At 61.9% G+C, this 18918-nt stretch overlaps 1 protein-coding gene across 1 annotated transcript; it reads left to right on the top strand.

The window, feature by feature from the left end:
* The first annotated feature begins 1555 nt into the window (after positions 1-1555).
* Positions 1556-16624, top strand: RFLNA (refilin A). The gene is made up of 3 exons (XM_045887834.3): positions 1556-1939; positions 13383-13492; positions 15177-16624. The coding sequence occupies exons 1-3, from the start codon at positions 1733-1735 to the stop codon at positions 15508-15510; spliced, it is 651 nt and encodes a 216-aa protein (XP_045743790.1). The 5' UTR covers positions 1556-1732; the 3' UTR covers positions 15511-16624.
* The last annotated feature ends 2294 nt before the right edge of the window (positions 16625-18918 follow it).

The raw sequence follows: 18918 nt of genomic DNA, 5'->3' as shown, positions 1-18918 counted from the left end.
GGGCAGCAGACTCCCCATGTTCTTCCTGGCCGATATGGAAATGGGTTGTACATTCACCTGATAACAGGTCCCTCTGTGTTTCCCAGCACTCTTAGGAAGCTACCACCACGCCCTTCTGGAAAGCACCTCATGTTCTCTAGCTGCAGGGGGTGGGGCTCCGACACTGGTGTCCTTGCTGTCTCCCCCACCTGCAAGTAAATTCTGTCTCCAGCTCACTGCTCGATGGTCAAGGTCTCATCTTAAAAATGTCACCTCAGAGCCGCCTTCCCTGAACACCAGAGCCATAAACCGTCCTGTCCCCTGATTCCACTTGCTTGCAGTGCTTTATGAATTTCCTCCACTGAACTCACCCCCTTTGCTCCCTCATGTGTTCACCACCCCCTCCCCAAACACAGTGCCCCAGGGCCAGGCTATCCTCCCCAGCGATCAGGGCACAGTGGGGCCCTGATCAGTCTTGACCTGATGAGCATGCTTTAAGGAAGAGGAAGAGTCGAGACATCTGTCCACACCTTCCTTCTCTCCTCTGCTCCCTCCAGCCTCCCTCCCATTCCCGCCCTTTTCAAAGCAATTTGTGGGCAGCCTGGGTGCTCTGCTTTCAGGACGGCAGGCTGGATGCCTGGTGTGGGGTGTCTGTGTGAGTGGGTGGCTGGATGAGAGCTGCAGCCGCAAAGAGCTGATTCCTGGTCACCTGAAGAAAAGGAAACAAGTGCCCCTCGCCCTTGGGAGGAAGGAAAAGACATGGGACCAAGACCCTTGTTAATGAGAAAGAACCTGCTAGGAGGAAATGTGGAAACGGACAGATGTGTACAAGATTCCAGGAAGGGTTTCTCACCTCCCCTACTTGCCCCCAGCCCCATTTCCACCCCGAAGACCCAGGTGGCTGTGAGTAACCAGATAATCAGATCATGGAGACCCAGGTACCCAGGGCAGGCAGCGGGCCCTTTAGGACCCACACTAAGGGTGGGCATTCTGTTTGGAAAGAGAGCCGCTCAAGAGTAGGTCGTGAAGCCCCGGTGGGGGGGGGGGGGCACTCAGGCATCTGGTTTCCCCTCCCTCGTAAGTCCCAGATCTCCTTAAATAGAGGTTTCTGAAGATTCCTGCATTCTGACTTCCGCGAGATGGAGAAAACCTCGGGTGGCCACATGCAACATTACCACCGCCAGCACTCGGGGTGCCTCCGGGACCCCCGAGCCCTGGGGTGCGTCCGGGGGGCGCACGGAAAGCCTGCTCGGCCGGCCGGCTGGCGGTGCCGTCCCTGGGCGCGGCGGCGGGACGGCGGGCGGAGGCCGGCCCGGGGCGGGTGCCCACCGCGCAGGCCGGGCGGGGTGGGCCGGGGAGGGGGGGGGGGAGGAGAAGGAGGGGGGAGGGGGAGGGGAGGGGGGAGGGGGAGGGGGAGGGGGAGGAGGCGGCGCCTAGAAAAGGAGGCGCGGGCCGGGAAGGTGCGGAGAGGGCCGGCGACGGAGCGCGGAGGCGAGGCCAGGCGGGCGCGCGGCGGGGCGGGCGGGGGCGCAGGCGGCGGCGGCGCGCACCGAGCGGCCGGGTGGCGGCGGGGAGCCGGGGAGCCGGGGCGCGGGGGGCCGGGGGGGGACGCCGGGCCTGACGCGCCGCCGCTCGGCTCTGCCCGCGGGTCCCGGGCGCGCAGTCCTCGGCCCGCCGCCCGGCCCGGGCCCCGGAGCGCGGTGGAGGAGCCCCCCCCGAGGAGCCGGGGGCCCGCGCCCCGCGCCCCCCAGACATGGTGGGCCACCTGCATCTGCAGGGCATGGAGGAGAGCCTCAAGGAGAAGAGCCGGGAGGGCTCGCTGGACAGCCCCGACTCCGGGCTGCCCCCCAGCCCCAGCCCCAGCCCGCCCTTCTACTCGCTGGCGCCCGGCATCCTCGACGCCCGCGCGGGGGGCGCCGGCGCCCCCTCGGAGCCCCCCGGACCCGGCGAGGCCAGAGCGGTAAGCGCGCGCCTTCGCTCAGAACCCGGGCCGGGACCAGCGAGGGGCGAGGGGCCGCTCTCGCCGCGCCCCCAGACGCGGTGCCTCGGAAGCCGGGCCGGGCCTCCCCACCCCCCGCGTCCAGAAGGGGGCCCGGTGACAGCGGTGCTCCGCGGGCGGGCCCGGGCCCGGAGGTGGAGGTGGGCCGGCCTGACCCCTGGACCTGGAGACCTGTCCCTGGCGGTGGGCCTCTCTACGGAGCGATCCGTCTTGCTGTCAGCCCCGAAGGGCTAGGGGGTGAGGGGACACGCCCGGAATTCCCAGAGAAGTTGGCTCCCGGCTGGGTGGGCTTGAACCCCAGGTCGGAGCATGTTGGTGACATCCGTGGCCAGGGCCCTTCTGCTCCTGACCCAGGTCCCTGTTTACTATTCCCAGGGCTACCAGCCTGAAAGCCTTTTTTTAAAAAACAAAAAAACAAAAAAAAACAAAACAAAAAACAAACCCAGACAGTAACCCTTCCTTCTCTGGATGGTGAGGGATGTTGACGTGGAGCTGAGGCGTGCCTGGGGGAGGCTGGAACCCCAGGGCAGGAGACTCAACAGTTTTCTCTGCCCCCCGAACTTAGTGGGGCCTTCAGGTGGATTTGGGTGGGCACCCAGCTTGGCGGCTGGACGGAGCCAGAGTGGCCCCAGGCCGGTCGGAGCAAAGTGGGTGGGATCCAGCACCTTCCTGACTTGAGAAATGACAAGATGAAATTGGGAGGTCGCTGACGATCCCAGTGGCATTCCCCACCCACACCCCCCCCCCCCATTCTTGCCTGCTCTCTGCACGTCTTAACATCTTTTCTGCCAAGTGTATGTGCTGGCCCAGCTCCAGCCCGACTCCGCTTTCCTGGGGCCCCAGCGATGCTCACCCGGCACCTCACAGGGCACAAAATGCCTCCCCCCAGCTGAAAATCCTCCCAACAGCAGGAGGAACGCTTGCCTTGCCTCAAGCCTCACGACATGAGTTTCACTTGGGCCTCCCTTGCTCCTCAGTCCGGTGAGTCCCAAACTTGCCTGGGCCTTGGCATCTCCCGGAGATTTCTTTGAACAGTACCCATGCCCACCTCCCAGCAGACATCCACGTTTTGTTGGTAAAGACTGTGACCTGAGCGCCAGGATTTTTAAAACCTCCCTAGATGATCTGATGTGCAGCCCAGTTTGGGAACTATTATCTTAGACCAAAATCACACGGTGAATTTGAGCATTGGGCTGGGGTGTGGGGGGGGGGGCGGAGCATTGAGGACTTGTAGGGGTGACAGAGGCTGTTTGCAGGAGAATCAATCCTGTGGTATGAATGCACCAGCTTTCCTGCAAGAGGGGCTCGGACTTGGCACGGCTGCTTGGGGGGTATTTGTGCTGTGCATGTGGGGAGTAAATCCGGTGTCCAACGGGACAGGGCTTAGAAAGGGAAAGGGAGCCAGTTCCTTCCCCTTTAGTCTTTGGATGACCCAGAGTCCTCCTTAAAGAGGGTTTTCTGGAAGCTTTCTCTGCCAGCCAGGCCAGCCAGGGGCAGCCATAAGAACTGTGTGCCTGGCTTCCTTGTCTTGGCTGTTCTGGTTGATTTTATTTTTTTTCCCCCTTCCCTGCTAACTAGGGAACTGTGCTGTCCCTGATCTTTTAATTTGGCTTGAAGGCAAAACCTGGGGCTATTTCCGCCCAGGTGATTCTCTGGGGCGTTTAGATAGCCCTTCCCCCAGGCCAGAAACTCTCCTAACCCCTTGACGTACATCGGCTCCTTTGCTTTCCACAGTATCCCAATGAAGTAAGCACGCTTATTACCCCATTTTCCAGAGGGCCAAGTGAAGCAGGGGTTAGCGACTTACCCAAGGTCACTCTGTTGTTGGTAAGTGGCCTTGCTGGGATGGAACCCGGGGAATATGGATCCTGAGCCTTTACGCTTAAACTTTCTATTATCCTGCCTTTCACTCTGTAGCTAATTAACTACCTTGTGTAGGTTTATTATTATTTTTTTCAATCCAAAACCAAAATGCCTGGGAACCTATGGGGTTTTGAGATGCTGCTTTTAATAAAAAGAGAGGAAATGGTTGCCATGGGCAACCTCTTCTCAGCCCCTGGGCCTGCAGCTGGGGCCCCGCCCACCTAACCCACAGGGCACCCCACCTCCTGGTGAACTCCCGACTTTAACAGCACCCTGCTCACTGCTGACTCACCCAGCATGCTTTCCAGGTGCAGACTTAGGCAGGTTAACCGCCGCCCATCTCGCACGTCTCTGGGGAGACGGACAGGAACCCGTCCCGCATCTTGGAGCCGATGGTGTCAAATGCCCAAGCGGAGGCTGGTGGCCTGTGGGACCCGGTTTCCTCTGGCGTCCCCTTTGGTGCCATGCGCCAGACCATATGGGTCTGGGTGTCAGCCTGGTTTGCACGGGCTGTTCTGGCACCCGGTTCCCGGCCCTGCTACCGCAGCCAGGGGCGCGAGCTGCGAGTGCTGTCCTCGGTCCCTAGCTGGTGAGGTCCTCACCAGCTTGTGCCCCTGCTCAGTATGCTGGACACGAATGTTAAATTTGCTCGCGCTTCATTTCATCCCCGAGGTCCCGTTCCCCACCCCTCGCTTTGTGTCAGGAGGCTCACTCATGGGCTGCGCAATGCCCCATTGACGCTGGGTGTCTGGCTGGCGGCGAGACTGCCTCCGCCCAAGCGGGCAGAGGCACTGGGGCCAGGCTGGGTGTGAACGCGCCTCCCCACCCCGCCTTCACCGTGGGTTTTCCTTGCTCACTCGTTGGAGCAAAGAGAGTCATGTTCCTGGTGATTCCCAAGTCAAATGACGAGGTCGGAACCAGTCATTCGTCCCACCAGTACTTACTGGGCACCTACTGAGCGCTGTGCACTGTTTTGGACGGCGGGCCACATAGCACTGAACAAGATGTGCAGGGTCCCCGCCCTCATGGAACTGGTGTTCTAGTGGGGGAGACAGAGGTCACCAACTTAGATGGGACACCATACCAGCTGGCTTGAGAAGTGTTCTTAAAAGGTTGGGTAAGGATGCGATGCCATAGCGGGGTGGTGGGGAAAGTGGTGGTTAACAGAAACCAGGACGAAGTGAGCGCGTGGATGTGATGGCTCTAGGACTAAAGTGTGTGACAGTCCAAGAGGACGGCAAGTGCAAAGGTCCTGAGGTGGGAGCAAGATAGGTGTGTTCGAGGAGCCGAGAGGAGGCTGACAGAGGCCAGAGCGGGGACTTGTGGGCCAAGCTGAGGCCAGAAAGTAAAATTCCCTCTGGTCTTCTAAACATGTACTTGTGACTATTTTATTTTTATCTTTCAAAAGGCATCCTGAGCCCCCACAGCCCCTCGAGTTAGAGACTCAAGTCAGACTTGACTGAGAGAGGTGTCGTGAGGCATGGGGTCCGTGCGGGACTGGCCCCACGCGGGCGCCCTGCTCCCCTGCAGGACAGAGGGACAGCCAAGGCTGCCTGGGGGCCAGGAGGGCTCGCCTATCAGCTGCACTCCGCCCACAAACGAACCAGGCCAGGTGAGGGACACAGCGTGAGCAAGGCTTGCGCCATCCGTCCGTGCCGCCTGCGAGCTCCCCGGGCCGGGACCGCCCGCTCGAGGTCGAGCAGACCCCCGATGTCCGCCCTCCCGCCTCCCGGGCCTGCCCGGCCAAGCTGTGGGGACGGAGGGACGCTGTGGGGAGAGGGACAGGCTGCCTGTGGGGGAGAGGGGTGTGTGCAGCAGAGACCGCTAACAGGGATAGTTCGGGGAACTTAGGCCAGCCCCGTCTTAGGCCCTCAGGGAGGCCGCAGACGGCACCGGGGGTCTCAGGCCATGCTCTCTGGGCGCGTGTCTGAGAGAATAGCCACCACTTGGGCGGGGGGGAGATGTGGGCAGATCTGGAGTCTGTGGGGGTGACGGTCTGGGCTGGAACCCACTCAGATGTGGAGATGGGGTTCTCTTGCCCCGGGCTCTGTCCGTAGCCGGTGGCCTGGGCTCCATCACACATGGCTTCTGTCACCCCATCCGGGCTCCCGGGCTGTTTCTATGTTGAATGGGCTTCTGAGCAGCATGCCTGAGAATTTCCCTAAGGATGAGGTGCTGCTTCCCTGGACCCGGATTCTGGGAGGAGCCATGTGGGCCCGGTGTAGGGAGAACCAGCGGTGGGAGTGAGAGGTCTGTGCCCCATCCTGGGAAATTTCCCGGGGCTGCCCAGCCCTTTGAGAACACCCATGGTCACGGCCGCCTCCTGGGAGCTGGGCTGTCGCCGCTCCCCCTCCCCGCCAGGAGTCCTGGATTTTCTCAGTCCTGTTTCTGGACCGTGAGGGTGATACCAAGGATCACAGAGGGAGGTAGGGATTTCAGGAGTTAGTGCCCGGAGTTGGGAAGGATGGAAGGATGGAAAGAGGAATGAATGCATGCATAAATGGACAGATGGGTAGATGGACAGATGGATAGGTATGTATGAATGGACCAATGGATGAATGGACAGATGGATGGATGGACAAATGGGTGGATAGACAAATGGACAGGTGGATGGATGAATGGACAGACAGACTGAGGAGACAGAGGTCAGTCCCCATGGCCCCCTGGCAGGCTCTTCGGCGTGTCCCTGACTAGTGAAGGTGTCTGAGCGAGCTCAGGTGGAAGAGAGCCAGGTGCGTCAGGCCAAGGTGGGAGGAGCCCGTTTGCAGAAAGGGAGGTTGGGAGGAGGGACGGGAGAAGAGCCAGAAACAGTGGTGCCTCCATTCAGCCCTTGTGTGCTTGACCCTGGATGAATTGGCCTCCAGCAAAGTCTCGGTGGTGGGCTCACCTGTCTGAGAAGCTCCAGTTGTATCTTTCGAGTGGAAAGGAGACAAAGAGGCCCGCCCCCTCCCAGGTGCTCTGGAGAGGGGCCAGCGAGCAGGAACCACCTTCCTGGGAAAACCGGCCTTCATTGGCTGGCAGGACCTCGTAGGTGCCCGCCCGAGCTCCCTGGGGCTGTGCAGCCAAGTGACGAAATGGGGGCTTAGAACAACAGACATGCCTTCTCTCAGTTCTGGAGCCAGGAGTCTGAAGTCAAGGCCTCAGGAGGGCCATGCTCCCTCCAAAGGCTCCAGGGGGGGGATCTATCCCGTGTGTCTGTTCTGGCTTCTGGGGGTGGCTGGCAATCCTTGGGGTCAGCCTCTGCCCCATCCTCATGTGGCCGTCTTCCCTGCATGTGTCCCACAGTTTCCCCGCTTATAAGGACACCAGTCAGTGGATGTAGGGCCCACTCGTACCCAGTAGGACCTCATATTTGCAAAGACCCTATTTCCCAGGCCAACCTGCCACCCACCGTCTGGCTGGCTTGGGTCTATCTGGCCGCCTGTCACAAGGAGCAGGCTGGTCCTTGAGCCCTTGCCTCCAAGCTGATGTTGGTGTTTGCTTAGTTTTCCTGCTTTGGGTGTCAGACCTCGGGCCTGTGGGGTGAGTGCTGGGCCCGTGACGCTTTGTGGCTCTCCAGGGAGACTCCGTGCGGGGACTCCTGGGCTCCCCCCGCCAGGCCTGTTCAGCTCCACGGTGGTGCCATGTTGGGGGAGGACAGTGAGCCTAAGGAACCCCCTCCCCACTGCTCTGGGATTTGTCCCATGGCCCCAGGCCCTGTCGTAAGAAGAGTGGGAACTCTTGAATGTCTCCTTCTTGGATCACTTTCCTCACGGGTGAAGGTCACAGTCAACAAATCCCAAATGCACACCGAAGATAATCCACTTTAATTTGGATAGCCGCAAAAGCTGTCGCCGGCTGCCAAGGTCAGTGACCTGGAGGAAAGGCCATTCTAGCCGTTGCAGAGGTTCCACGTGGCTTTGGTGAGGACACCTCTCCACTGAGTCAGTGGAGGGGGCGTCTCCCTAGCGGTCTCTCTCTTTCTGCAGGAGCAGCAGGGGGCTCTGGACCCCGCCTCCTGTCACACGTCCTCCATGGTTGGGCTGGTTGCTCCCTGCCGGAACGGAGAGCTCACGGCCGCCGTGTGTCCCCTGGGTTGGGCACAGACACCACTGGGCTGTCCCTCTGTGTCCCTGGTGGCCAGGCTGGGAACCCTGGGCAGGCTGGGCTGTCACCCCGAGACACGGAACTCTCACAACGGAGCAGTTACCTTCCTTTGCCGTCCTGTGGGCCGTGCCTGGTTCGGCCGCCAGGAGGGGGGGCTCCGAAGCACCCCTGTGTGTTTGTACTTCCAGCCAGCGCCTATTTATCCTCACCCGGCGGCTCCTGGGAAGGCCCATGAATCACAGGCCGAGGCAGGTGGGGCCTCCGGACCCCGCTCCCTCTGGGGCCCGCCCTGGGCCCCCCACCTCACCCCCAGCCTGCCCAGGAGACCAGAGAGCCGGCCTGCTCCCCCAGACTATAACAGGGCCCTCCCAGCTGGGAGCCTCCATCTGGGGTGCAGAGGGCCTGGGGGTGGTCTCCGCTCGTCTGTGCGTGGGACTCGCTCGTTCCTCCCCTGCCCCTGCTTCCCAGAGCTGCAAGGGGATCCAAATCCCCCTAGGTCACTGGCCAGTCCCACGGGGTAGGCCTCACGAATGGCACGACCTTATCATATAGGTGGCTGGGCGGCTGCCGGCGTGTTCTCTTCAGGACCGAACAAGAATCCAGGCATCGGCGGGGGCGGGGGGGACTTCTGGGTGGCTGGGTGAGGGCGGTGGGCTGTCCCTGCTCCAGGTAGGCCCGTGGCCGGCGGAGCAGGTGCAGGGGCATTCGGGCCCCCGCCCCCGCTCCGGCGGCCCCCAGCCTGGCGACCCCCACCAGAACGTGACCCGGTCTTGGAGGAGCTCCTGTTCCAGGGCGGTTGGAAAGTCCTTCCAGGGCCAGTGCTGTGCTTTCTTGGCTGTGAGAGGTGCTTCCCTTGCCCGCTCTCCAGGCTGGCTGGGTTCCATGGGGCTGGCACTACCATTTTGATGTTAAAATAACCCTGCATCCAGAAAGACCCAGCTCTGAGCTTCCGGACGGGCCCGTGGCTGCCAGGGAGGCCGAGCACCGCGCGGCCGCCGCCGCCTTCCCCCTGCGCCTGTCCCTGGAGCCCCGCAGGGCTGTCCTGGGCCCTTGGCGGTGACTTCCGGAGCTGTCTCGCCACCCAGGCCCACTGGACGCCAGCCTGCGTCTGGGTTTTTGCTGGCTTCCCATATCTCTCGCACAGCACTTCCAGTTTGGGTAGATTTTAGATGTTTTTCCACTGGGGCCCTTTGGAAAACGGTGCCCAGAGCTCCAGCTTCCCAGCCCAGCCAGTGAAGCGAGTCTTGTCTCCTCTCCTGGTAGCCAGTCAGGGAGCGAGGTCCGGCCGGGATGTGGCTGCTCCCATGGGGCGCTCGGGGAGGTGCCAGAAGGTCTGGCAGTTTCTTGATCCTGGGTCAACCCCAGGGGATTGTGCCGCTCAGCTCTGCAACAGCACGGAAGGCTCTGCCCGTCAGAGCCGTCCTCCCTGCTCCCTAGCTTGGGAGTTATTCTTTCGGGAGGGGTGGGGAGAGCAGGGTGGGGTGATGAAAACCAGCATCAGGCTTCCTCTCTCTCTCTCCAGCCGTTCCACTGATCTGGACAGAAGAAACATCTCCAGAAACCTTAGTCCCCTCACATGCCTGCATCATTCTGTTTTCTTCTATAGCCAATGTCATGCCCTCTTGAATAAGAGGCACCCTGGAAGGCACTGTGCCTCATCCCACCCACACAGCGTCTGGCACACAGTAGGTGTTCAGCCCACAGCAGGTGCTCAGCAAACAGTAGGTGCTCGGCAAACATTAGGTGCTCTGCAAACACTTGTACACCTTTGGGGAAATGCCACCCTTTAGATAATGCCTTTGGGGAGAGAGCATTATTTTGATAAACATCAAATCGTGGAGTTTTATAGGTGGGGTCAGTTGGTGTAACCAGATGAGCCACGGAAGATGCCAGAAGTGCTTCAGTCTGGTCACTGTCCTCCTACCCCTTTAAATTCACTCTCCTGAAAGTGTGTGCTTGCTTCTGGAAGTGTTGTCTCAAAGCTCACAAGGGTGTGGGCTATGTGGCTTCGCTGCTCTCCAGGGAGGCCTCCCCTCCCGTGGACCTTCACAGGAAGGAGGCCTCCTGCTACAAGCCAGTTTGTATACAGGGCTTGCTCTGTGCCAGACCCTGCCCCACACATTTGCAGGCTCTGTGGCCTGTCACCCACCCCGGAGGCCAGGAGGCTGCTGGCCAGAGGGGGGCTGCCTGCCCCGAGTCCTCCAGGGCATGGATGGCTATCTAGTGCTGCTGGAACAGACCGCCCCACGGTCGCTTAAAGTGGCACGTATTTATTATCTTACAGCTCCAAAAGTCAGAAGTCTGAAGTGGGTCTTGCAGGCTAAAATCAATGGTTTTGAAGACTGCGTTCCTCTGTGGAAGGTCGAGGGGAGAATCATGCCTTGTCTTTTTCACCTTCTAGAGGCTGCCTGCATCCCTTGGCTAGAGGCCCCTTCCCCCATCCTAAGGCAGCAGGGCAGTGTCTTCAATCTGACTGCAACCCCCTGCCTCCCTCGGATAAGGACGCCTATGAGTGATCGCGCCAGGCCGCCGGCTAGCCCAGGGTCCCCTCCCCATCTCAAGATCCCTAACCTAACCACATCACAGTCCCGGAGATTAGGGCACGCACATCTTTGGGGCATTATTCCACCTGCCGCGCCCAGGAAGGAGACAGCAGTTGGCCCTTTGTGGGCCACTCACTCTGTAAATGCCAGCGAGATGTGGGGCCACCTTGAGGACAGCTACTGGGGGCTTTGGGGGACCTCCTCCTCCTTCTCCAAGCCTCCGATCCTTTCTCCCTGTGGCCCTTGGCTCTTGTTCTGGGGACGCTGTGCTCGGCTGGGGAGGGGCTGCCAGCGATCCTGTCTGTAGGCTGACCCCAGACAGGCTTGGGCCCGGCCCTGGGCTACCGAGTCGGTGGGGGCGTCTTTGCACGTGAGAGTTCTCGCCTCTCAACAGTGCAGGGGCCGTGAGGTGCCCAGCCCTGGGTTAGACAGCCCATCAGGTCCTGAACGTTACGGAGCTCCTGGTCTGGGGGTGACAGACACACAAAGGGGTCGCCGCACCGGACCAGGGGAGAAGGAACCAGAAGGACGTTCCTGGTGCAGGAAGCAGCATGAGCCGAGGCACAGAGGCAGCGGCGGTGTGGCCGAGGGCATGAGGGACACGTGGGCAGAGGCCAGTCCCACGCGTGCGAGAGGCAGCTGAGGAGTGGGAGTTGAGGGCATGGACTCTGGGACCAGACCCTAGGGTTCAAATCCTAGTTCTGCCTCTTCCTAGCTGTGTGGCCTCAGGCAAGTTACTTGGTCGCTCTGGGCCTCTGTTTCAGCATCTATAAAATGGGGAAGCTAATAGCAGCTCTCTCTGGTCGAATGAGTGAATGCGTGGAGAGTGCCCAGGCCAGTGCCTGGTGCCGTCAGAGCTCAAAAAGCATGGGCTGCTGGGATTTATCCTCATCCTGGTGAAGACCAGGAGGACCTGGGTGGGGAGGGGACAGGTCCAGGAAATCTCAGGTCGATGAACAGTCAGGTCTTGGTCTGCGTATGATTCCTCATCCTGTCCGATCCGGGGGGTGGGGGCTGGCCTGGAGGCTGAGCCCTTGCGCTTGTGTCTTAGGTCCCTCCAGAAAACTGGGTAAAATGAATATCCTTTAGAACAGTATTGTCCAAGAGAACTTCGTGCGGTAGTGGGAATGTTCTAGATCCGCACCGATGGTACAGAAACCACGACTTCACGCGGCTGCTGAGCCCTTCAAGTGCAGCCGGGGCGACTGGTATTTGTCATTTGTTCAGTGGTACTCAGGTTACACTGCGATCATCCCGTGCAGCTAGTGGCTACCGGCAGGGACAGGGCAGCCCGAGAACAGCGTCCCCAGAGGTGGGGGCTGCAGGAGACGCGTGGAAAAACTTCCTCTGGATGGTAAGATGTAGGAGCGTGGTTTACAGGCAACCCCAGACTTCGGGGACAGGACAGTGTTGAAGGAAAAAGGAAGAGGAGTCCGTTCTGAAGACGAAGGGCATTGGGAGTGTGGGTGGCAAGTGGACACAGCAGGAGCTGAGGAGTGGGCAGTGACGGGGGGCGTCTGGGGGGCTGGGCCTCGTCTGTGTCCCACGGCCCCGTGGGTCTCAGCTGGTGGAGCGGGGTGGGCAGGGCTGGGGTCGGGGTGCTGTCTGGGGCTGAGGTGACCCCTCAGGGGCCTGATTGGGTGGCGTTCCAAGAAACGTGAAAGTGCAGGCCCCGTGACCTGTGGGGCCAGAGTTCACTCCACTCCACCCTTCAGATCACACCTCAAGGGTCACTTCCACAGGGAGGCCCTCCAGGATTCCCCGACGGTCAGTCCCCCCACAGCCCACCCCAGCACCGGCCCAGTGACTACAGCCCTCACCGCAGTTGGAATTTTAGGCCTTGAGGGGTCCTGTGAAGACGAGCGGAGAATTCAGGCAGCAAGCCGCAGTCTGGATCCCAGGAGAGCACACAGGGCTCCGTAAATGAACGGAATGGGAGGCCCACCGCCAGTCCCCTGAGCTCACTGAGCGCTCGCTGAGGGCACATGGAGTCACAGCAGAGGCCGGCCGGGGGGTGGCCCCGCGTGGGACACCTGCTGTCAGACCGGCTAGTGACCCGAGGCGACCCTGCGTCACAAACATCCCCAGGCCGTGCTGTATTGAAAGCAGAGGTGTCTTTCTGGCTCTCACTCGGCGTTCGTGGTGGCTTGACCGGGACGTTGAGACCCGGGCCATCTGCCTTCCCGAGGAACCAAGGGTCTCAGGCTGGCGAAGAGCTCAGCGATGGGGGACCTCACCCTGGCGTGAGACACTGGGCCCGGCGGTGCCACGTGCCCCTCGCCCCCAGGGCCTGGGGGTGGGTTCCCGCCCCACGAGCGAAGGCAGAGTGCGGGCGCTCGCGGCCGATGGGCTGGTAGCCACCCTGGAGGTGAGACAGGAGGCAGGGCTCAGACGGAGCGGCTCCCGGTCCTTGCCCGGCTCAGGTGTCCCCACCTCCTGAGGACGTTTGTGCCGCTGTGTCCCTCCTCCCAGAGCGGGGGCCCTCTCGGCCGGCCTGAGACCCAGGCGTGCCCTCAGCCTCGGGCGGCACCAGGCAAGGTCAGGAGCCAAGGTGGTCTCAGTGCCCCGCAGGGCTCCCGACTACCCGCGTCACCACGGGGGCAGCCTGGGGGGCCTTGAGCTCGGGGTCCCAGGGCTCCAGGGCTCTGAGCTGGCTCCCAGGGCGTGCTGTGGGCTGGGGGTTGCAGGAAGAGGCCATTACCACAGCCTGGGAACTGGGGGGCAGGCTGGTGGGGGGGAGCCGAGGGCTCAGGGGGCTGTGCTAGGGGTGCTTCTTGATGGACCCCACGAAGCAGGCTTCCAGACCAAGCCAGGGCTGGAAGGATGTGAGGCGGCCTTCTTGTGCCCCGTGGGGAGCTGGGGCCACAGGGCCGAAGGGCTGTGTAACCCCATGTCTGTGGCTCTCCTTACAGCCCCCTGCCCGCCCCCCGAACTCCCCAGCGCTTGAGATGAGGCCCCGGATGCTGCCTGTGTTCTTTGGGGAGAGCATTGAGGTGCACCCAGAGCCCACGCACGAGATCCGGTGAGTGGGGCTGCAGGGCGGGTGGGGGTGCGGCAGGTGCTGGTCTCGATGCCCCATGGGGAAGGGGGGCCATGCTGTGGGCCCAGCAGGCTCTCCACCCCCCCCCAACCCCTAGGCAGCCCTCTGGTTGCTGTTCCCTGAGGAGGAAAAACCGAGGCTTGGCCAGCGATGAACTGATTCTAAGAGACGCTGACCCAAGGGGACCTTCTCTGTCTCTCTCCTGTGCTCTGGGTCTGCACCGCCATTTCCCCCCTGCCCTTCTTCCCAAATCTGGCTGATTTTATTTTAATCCAACCTTCCAGAAAGTTTGCACAATGATCAGCCCTCGCACACCTCACGTAGCTCCCTCCCTCCTCCGGTCCTGCCGGATGTTTCGGTATCCGTGACCCAGCCCCGCACAGGCAGCTGGGGACCCCCTTTTCTGCTCAGGGCTTGGCAGGTGTCATGTGAACACAGAGTTTGCTCTGGGTTCCTGGGACTGTCGTGTCTCCTTTATCCACTGAGGAGTCCTTGACCGCACCCATACCAGGTGCGCTCCCGCGTGTGGGACAGCTTAGGTGCATCTGGACTTCTGGGCTAAGGTGACCCCACCAGGAGATTTCCTGCATTGGTTTGCCCTCCTCGGAGGGCTTCTGGGGATCAGGATTCCCGAAGGTGGAGTCCAGGGGCCACGGGTCTTGCCCATATATCCACAGGATCCTCAGGCATAGATCTGTCCACGTCAACCTGGGCCGGCCAGGGAGGCCGGCTGCGCCCCCGACCCCCCAGCTCAGGACGCGGTCCCAGGAGACAGATGCATCCACTTGACCGTTCGTTCTTCCCAAAGAGCCCCCGTTATTTAAATGTGGACTAAGACGACCAGCCGCCCCCACGTGGGTACACAAGAGCTTGACTCTCGGGCCCTCCGATCCCCTTCACGAGCTGACCGTCTGTGGGGCTGCGATGGGGGACGAGGCAGGTACAATCCCCACCCTCCCGGGGCTTTTGCCTGCAGTTTGCTTTTTGGAGTCTGGAAGCAGAGCTCTGGGCCACTGAGCAGCTGCTCGCTCGTAAGGGGGTCACGCACATGGGGGTGTCGAAGCTACTTTTTGGGGAAACTTACTTTGGTATAATTTCAAACTTAGAGCAAAGCGTCAGGGAGAGCACAAGGAAGCCGCGCGTCCCCGTTAAACAGATTCACTCTTCCTTACATTTTGTCCTGTTTGCTTGAACATCTGCGCGCTCTCTCCTTCTTCGTAAACGAAACTTTTGTCTGAACCACTGGAGACAGGCAGTTGGTGGCATCCCGACCTCTAGCCCCTAATACTCTGGCGCCCCTCCCGAGAGCGGGGACATACATCCTCTCGTGTAGTGACACCACCCCCCCCCCGCATCCCCACGGCACAGATTTCGTCCGCTGCCCCCCCATGTCCTTTCACGGCAGATTTCTAGCCCGACTCTCCGCCCGACTCGGGATCCACCCGAGTCACGGGCCGCGTCGAGTCCCACCGCTTTGGTGTCCAGCAAGCGGGCACGCTCCCTCTCCCGTTTGGCCCTGACACTTGGGGAGAGCCCGGGCCATTCTGGTCGGTGGTGCCCTGCCCACGTTCACGGAGCCCCGCTCCCCGACGGCGCGGGGGGGCAGCGGGCGGCCCCCATCCCGGGCTCACCCCGCCCCCCCCCCCCCCCCCCCCGCCCTCCCCAGCTGCAACTCGGAGGTCAAGTACGCCTCGGAGAAGCACTTCCGGGACAACGTCTTCTACGCGCCCGTGCCCACGGTCACGGCCTACAGCGAGACGATCGTGGCGGCGCCCAACTGCACGTGGCGCAACTACCGCAGCCAGCTGACGCTGGAGCCGCGGCCCCGGGCCCTGCACTTCTGCAGCACCACCATCATCTTCCCCAAGCACGCCAGGAACACTTTCCGGACCACCCTGCACTGCAGCCTGGGCCGGTCCAGCCGCTGGTTCACCTCCAGCGTGCACCTCCAGCTGTGCGGGCACCCCCGCCTCCTGGGGCCCGCGGCGGCGGTGCTCTGACGGGGCGGGGCCGCCCCCCACCGGTGACCTTGGCCTGGGGGGGCCCAAGGACGGAGTCCGCGGCTCAGCCTGGAGCCGGGGCAGGAGGGAGGTGGGGGAGGCCCGTCGCAGTGTGGCGGGCTCCCTAAACACGTCTCTTTGATTAGCTCGGAATCGGGGGAGGCGGCGCGGGCGTGGCGCTCTGAAGGTGCGGTGGGTGGTGGCCCGCCCCAGGCTCCTGGCCGGAGAGGGCAGCCGGGCGTCGGTGGCGCGCCCGTGGAGCCCAGAGCAGCCTGGGCCGGAGGGCTGCTGCAGCCCCTCCAGACCCCCGGCCACCCCGTCTGTCCGGGGCTGCCGTGGGCCAGGGAAGGGGGGGTGCCACCCCAGACACCCACACTCCTGGGCAGAGCTGTCTCCAAAGTGGGCCCTTCACCGGCGCGTGGCTCGGCGAGTGGCCCGGGCTGAGCGACCGGGGCGCCGTTGAGCCGGGAGGCTGGGCACAGGCCAGCCGCTGAAGCCAGGGCTCGTGCTGGTGAAGACCTGGCCCGAGCGGCTCCCGTGTCCTGTGCCCCCAGGGACGCAGATTGAGGGCACAGCCCCCCTAAATGGAGGCCTGGGAGCTCTGCGGCCAGAGCCTCACCCCCAGGGCATCCCTGCCAACCTCTGTCCGCGCAACCCCAGCCGGAGCAAGACTCTCAGCCCGGAGCCTCCGTGCCAGGTGCCAAGGGGAGGCGTCGAAGCTCTCAGAACGTCCGCCGTCACCTGCGTGAGGGTCCGGGCTCAGCTGTCGGCTTAAAGAGATACTATGGGGGTTTCTGCACGTGGTGATGCCACACGGGCCGCAGGGCTCACCTGGCGTGTGATGCCAGGACGCGCCAGGGCCTAGGGACCACGTCTGGTGCCCCAGGAGCCCCCAGTGTGGCCTGAACGGACCCGGCGGGTAGGGGGCTGCCCCGCCACTCCCATGGTCACCCCCCACAATGGGGGTGAGAGAAGCAACTCCGAGCTCACGTCCAAGAGAGGCAGAGTGCCTGATATATTTTTATAGATCTACACAGATGGTGCATGTTCTCTCCACAGTCTGATTAACAAATAACTTAAGAACCTGACTGATCATCTTAATAAAATGTGCAAACCCAAAGAGGCTCCCCCTTCTGTGTTTCTGAGCCCCTCAGATCCCATGGGATGGGGGACAGGTTTTCACAGGCCCCTGTACTCTGTGACTATCCCTCTTCTTCCCACCCAGGCTTAGCTTCAGGGAACCCCGCCCCCCCTCAGCCTCTCCTCTGCTCACAGGGAACAGGGAGGTGCTCAGAAGGCTCAGAACCCTGTACCCCACCCTCTTAGCCCCAGTGGGCACGGCTTCACCCAAGAGCTGGTGAATAAATGCAGAGACCCAGGCCCCACCATGGGATTCGGGTCTGGGGGTGGTGCCAAAGGATCCTGGGAATCTGCATTTTTTTTGGCACCCAAATGCTTTGTGCCCAGCCTCTCGGCCCCCTGCACTGATAGCCCCCCAGCCCCTCCCCCGAGAAGGGCCCCAGCTGCCTCTGCAGAGAAGGTCGTCCCAACCCCTGTTACAACTTCTCTCCACCTCGTCCACGTCTTCGGAGCGGCCCCTGGGGCCCCGGGTTGTGAGTGCTATTAGGGAGACACTCGACTGCCACGGGACACTGTCCCCTGGGAATTGCAAAGTCAGACTGGAATTTGCCCCCCCGGGCCTCTGGAGTTGGTGGGCTGAGCAGTGGGGTGTGTTTTGACATAGAGGCTTTTTGCAGGGGACAGATCCCTCATTCGAGGGGGGTGGGTTGCAGGAGTACAATGGGCAGGGTCATTTGTGGCCTCCTGATGCCGGGCCCTGAGCCTGCCGGTGTGTCAGATGGCATAATTGTAAAGCTGTCCTAGCTGACTCCTTCAGCACCCGGTATGCTCCCGATGCTGGAAGAAACATCCCATGTGGTTTCACTCTGGTCAGCCGTACCTGCTGAGATGGCGCACTCCTGTATCTCCATTTTACAGAGGAGTAAGGCACAGAGAGGTTAAGTAACTTGCCTGAGGTCACACAGCGAGTGGGAGGCAGGGCCAGGATCGTACCCACTTGGCCACCTGCCTTTGATGGAGGATGGTCTCTAGCGGGGTGGGGCCAGAGGGTGAAAACCAGGAGGGTCAAGGACAGGCTTCGGTCACTTTGAGGAAGACTCCCGAGGCCTCTGTGGGCTGTGTGGACAAGCCTTAGGGACCCTGAGAACCCAGCCCGTTTAGAGATGGGATTCTGTGTGGACATGCGTGCTGGGGGTCGCATCATTTGTACCTAATCAGTCCAACTGCACAAGGTCCATTTCAACCACGACCTTGATCTCCTCCCACTTGGAGGAAGAATGGGTTGGGCTTCTGGACCTGTGCAGTTATGATGCGATGAATCCAGCGACCTTGGGGGTACCCCTGGGGCCGCCCTTCAAGAAGGAACTTCCGAGGTGCACAGGTAGCTGACAGCCTCCAGCTGCAGCTTTCTGGCCCCTGCCTGGGCCCCCCAGCATGAGTCCTCGCCCTCGGGGGACTAAGACGATGTCTTTCCCTTCCCTTTCCGGGCATCACCTCCATCCCAGCCAGGTCTTCCAGACAGAGAGCACAGCAAGTTGGAGTCCCTGACTGCTCCCTGTCTCCAGGGGGCTGTGTGAGGCCCAGCCTGGGAGGAGGAGAAAGTGGGGAGCAAGGGCAGCTGCCCAGAAGACCCCCAAGCACACCCCGGTTTTCCTGGGAACCCAGAAGACCTGGAGGCTAAGCAGAAGAGATGCCAGATTCATCTAGATCCTTGGGATTTCCACCCCCCAAATAAAGAGACCGGAGCGCAGTGCCCCTGCGCCCAGGCTCAGGCTGCGACCTGCCTGGCCCTGCTCGCGCCCTGGACCTAGACGCACTAGGAAGCACCCAGGGGGCAGATGTCACTCACGCAGTCCCCCGGGCGCAGGAGACCACACTGGGGACAGGCCCCGTGGCTGGAAAAAGGGCACGTCATTAACATCTCTAAGCATCTGCCAGATGGGCACTCGCTCTCGCCTCCCAGGCTGTGGGAGGTGAGAATTGGCGCTTGTCGAGCCTCTGCTGCAGCTGACCCAGCCGGGAGCCTTCCTGGGGGCAGGGCAGGGTCTCCTTCACCTGCGCCCGGGGAGAAGCCCCTCACGCGGGCCCGCTCTGGCCCCAAATACCCCTCCTGACCCTCTGCTGCGGTCACTCCTGCCATCTCCGGATTCACACCCACGAGCCTCGAATCAAACTCAGCAGCCCCCTCCCCCCACACAGGTGTCCCCATCCTCTGGACGCAGTCCTGTCCCCTCCTCCCCAGAGTGGCAGTGACAAGAGCAGCTAGTGAGGTCTCGGAGCACTCGCTCCATCTGCAGGCCGCCTGGCCCCTTCATCCTCACGGGGGCC

Source organism: Mirounga angustirostris, unplaced genomic scaffold (assembly GCF_029215605.1).
Source record: "Mirounga angustirostris isolate CCGP_5_RB_7025 unplaced genomic scaffold, mMirAng1.0.hap1 SCAF_14, whole genome shotgun sequence".
NCBI lineage: Eukaryota > Metazoa > Chordata > Mammalia > Carnivora > Phocidae > Mirounga > Mirounga angustirostris.
This window is presented reverse-complemented; position numbering and strand designations above follow the sequence as displayed.

Coding starts and splice junctions, on each gene's coding strand:
- RFLNA (XM_045887834.3), top strand. CDS start 1,733: ATGGTGGGCCACCTGCATCTGCAGGGCATGGAGGAGAGCCTCAAGGAG. Junction 1,940..13,382: donor GACCCGGCGAGGCCAGAGCG/GTAAGCGCGCGC, acceptor CTCTCCTTACAG/CCCCCTGCCCGCCCCCCGAA. Junction 13,493..15,176: donor GAGCCCACGCACGAGATCCG/GTGAGTGGGGCT, acceptor CGCCCTCCCCAG/CTGCAACTCGGAGGTCAAGT.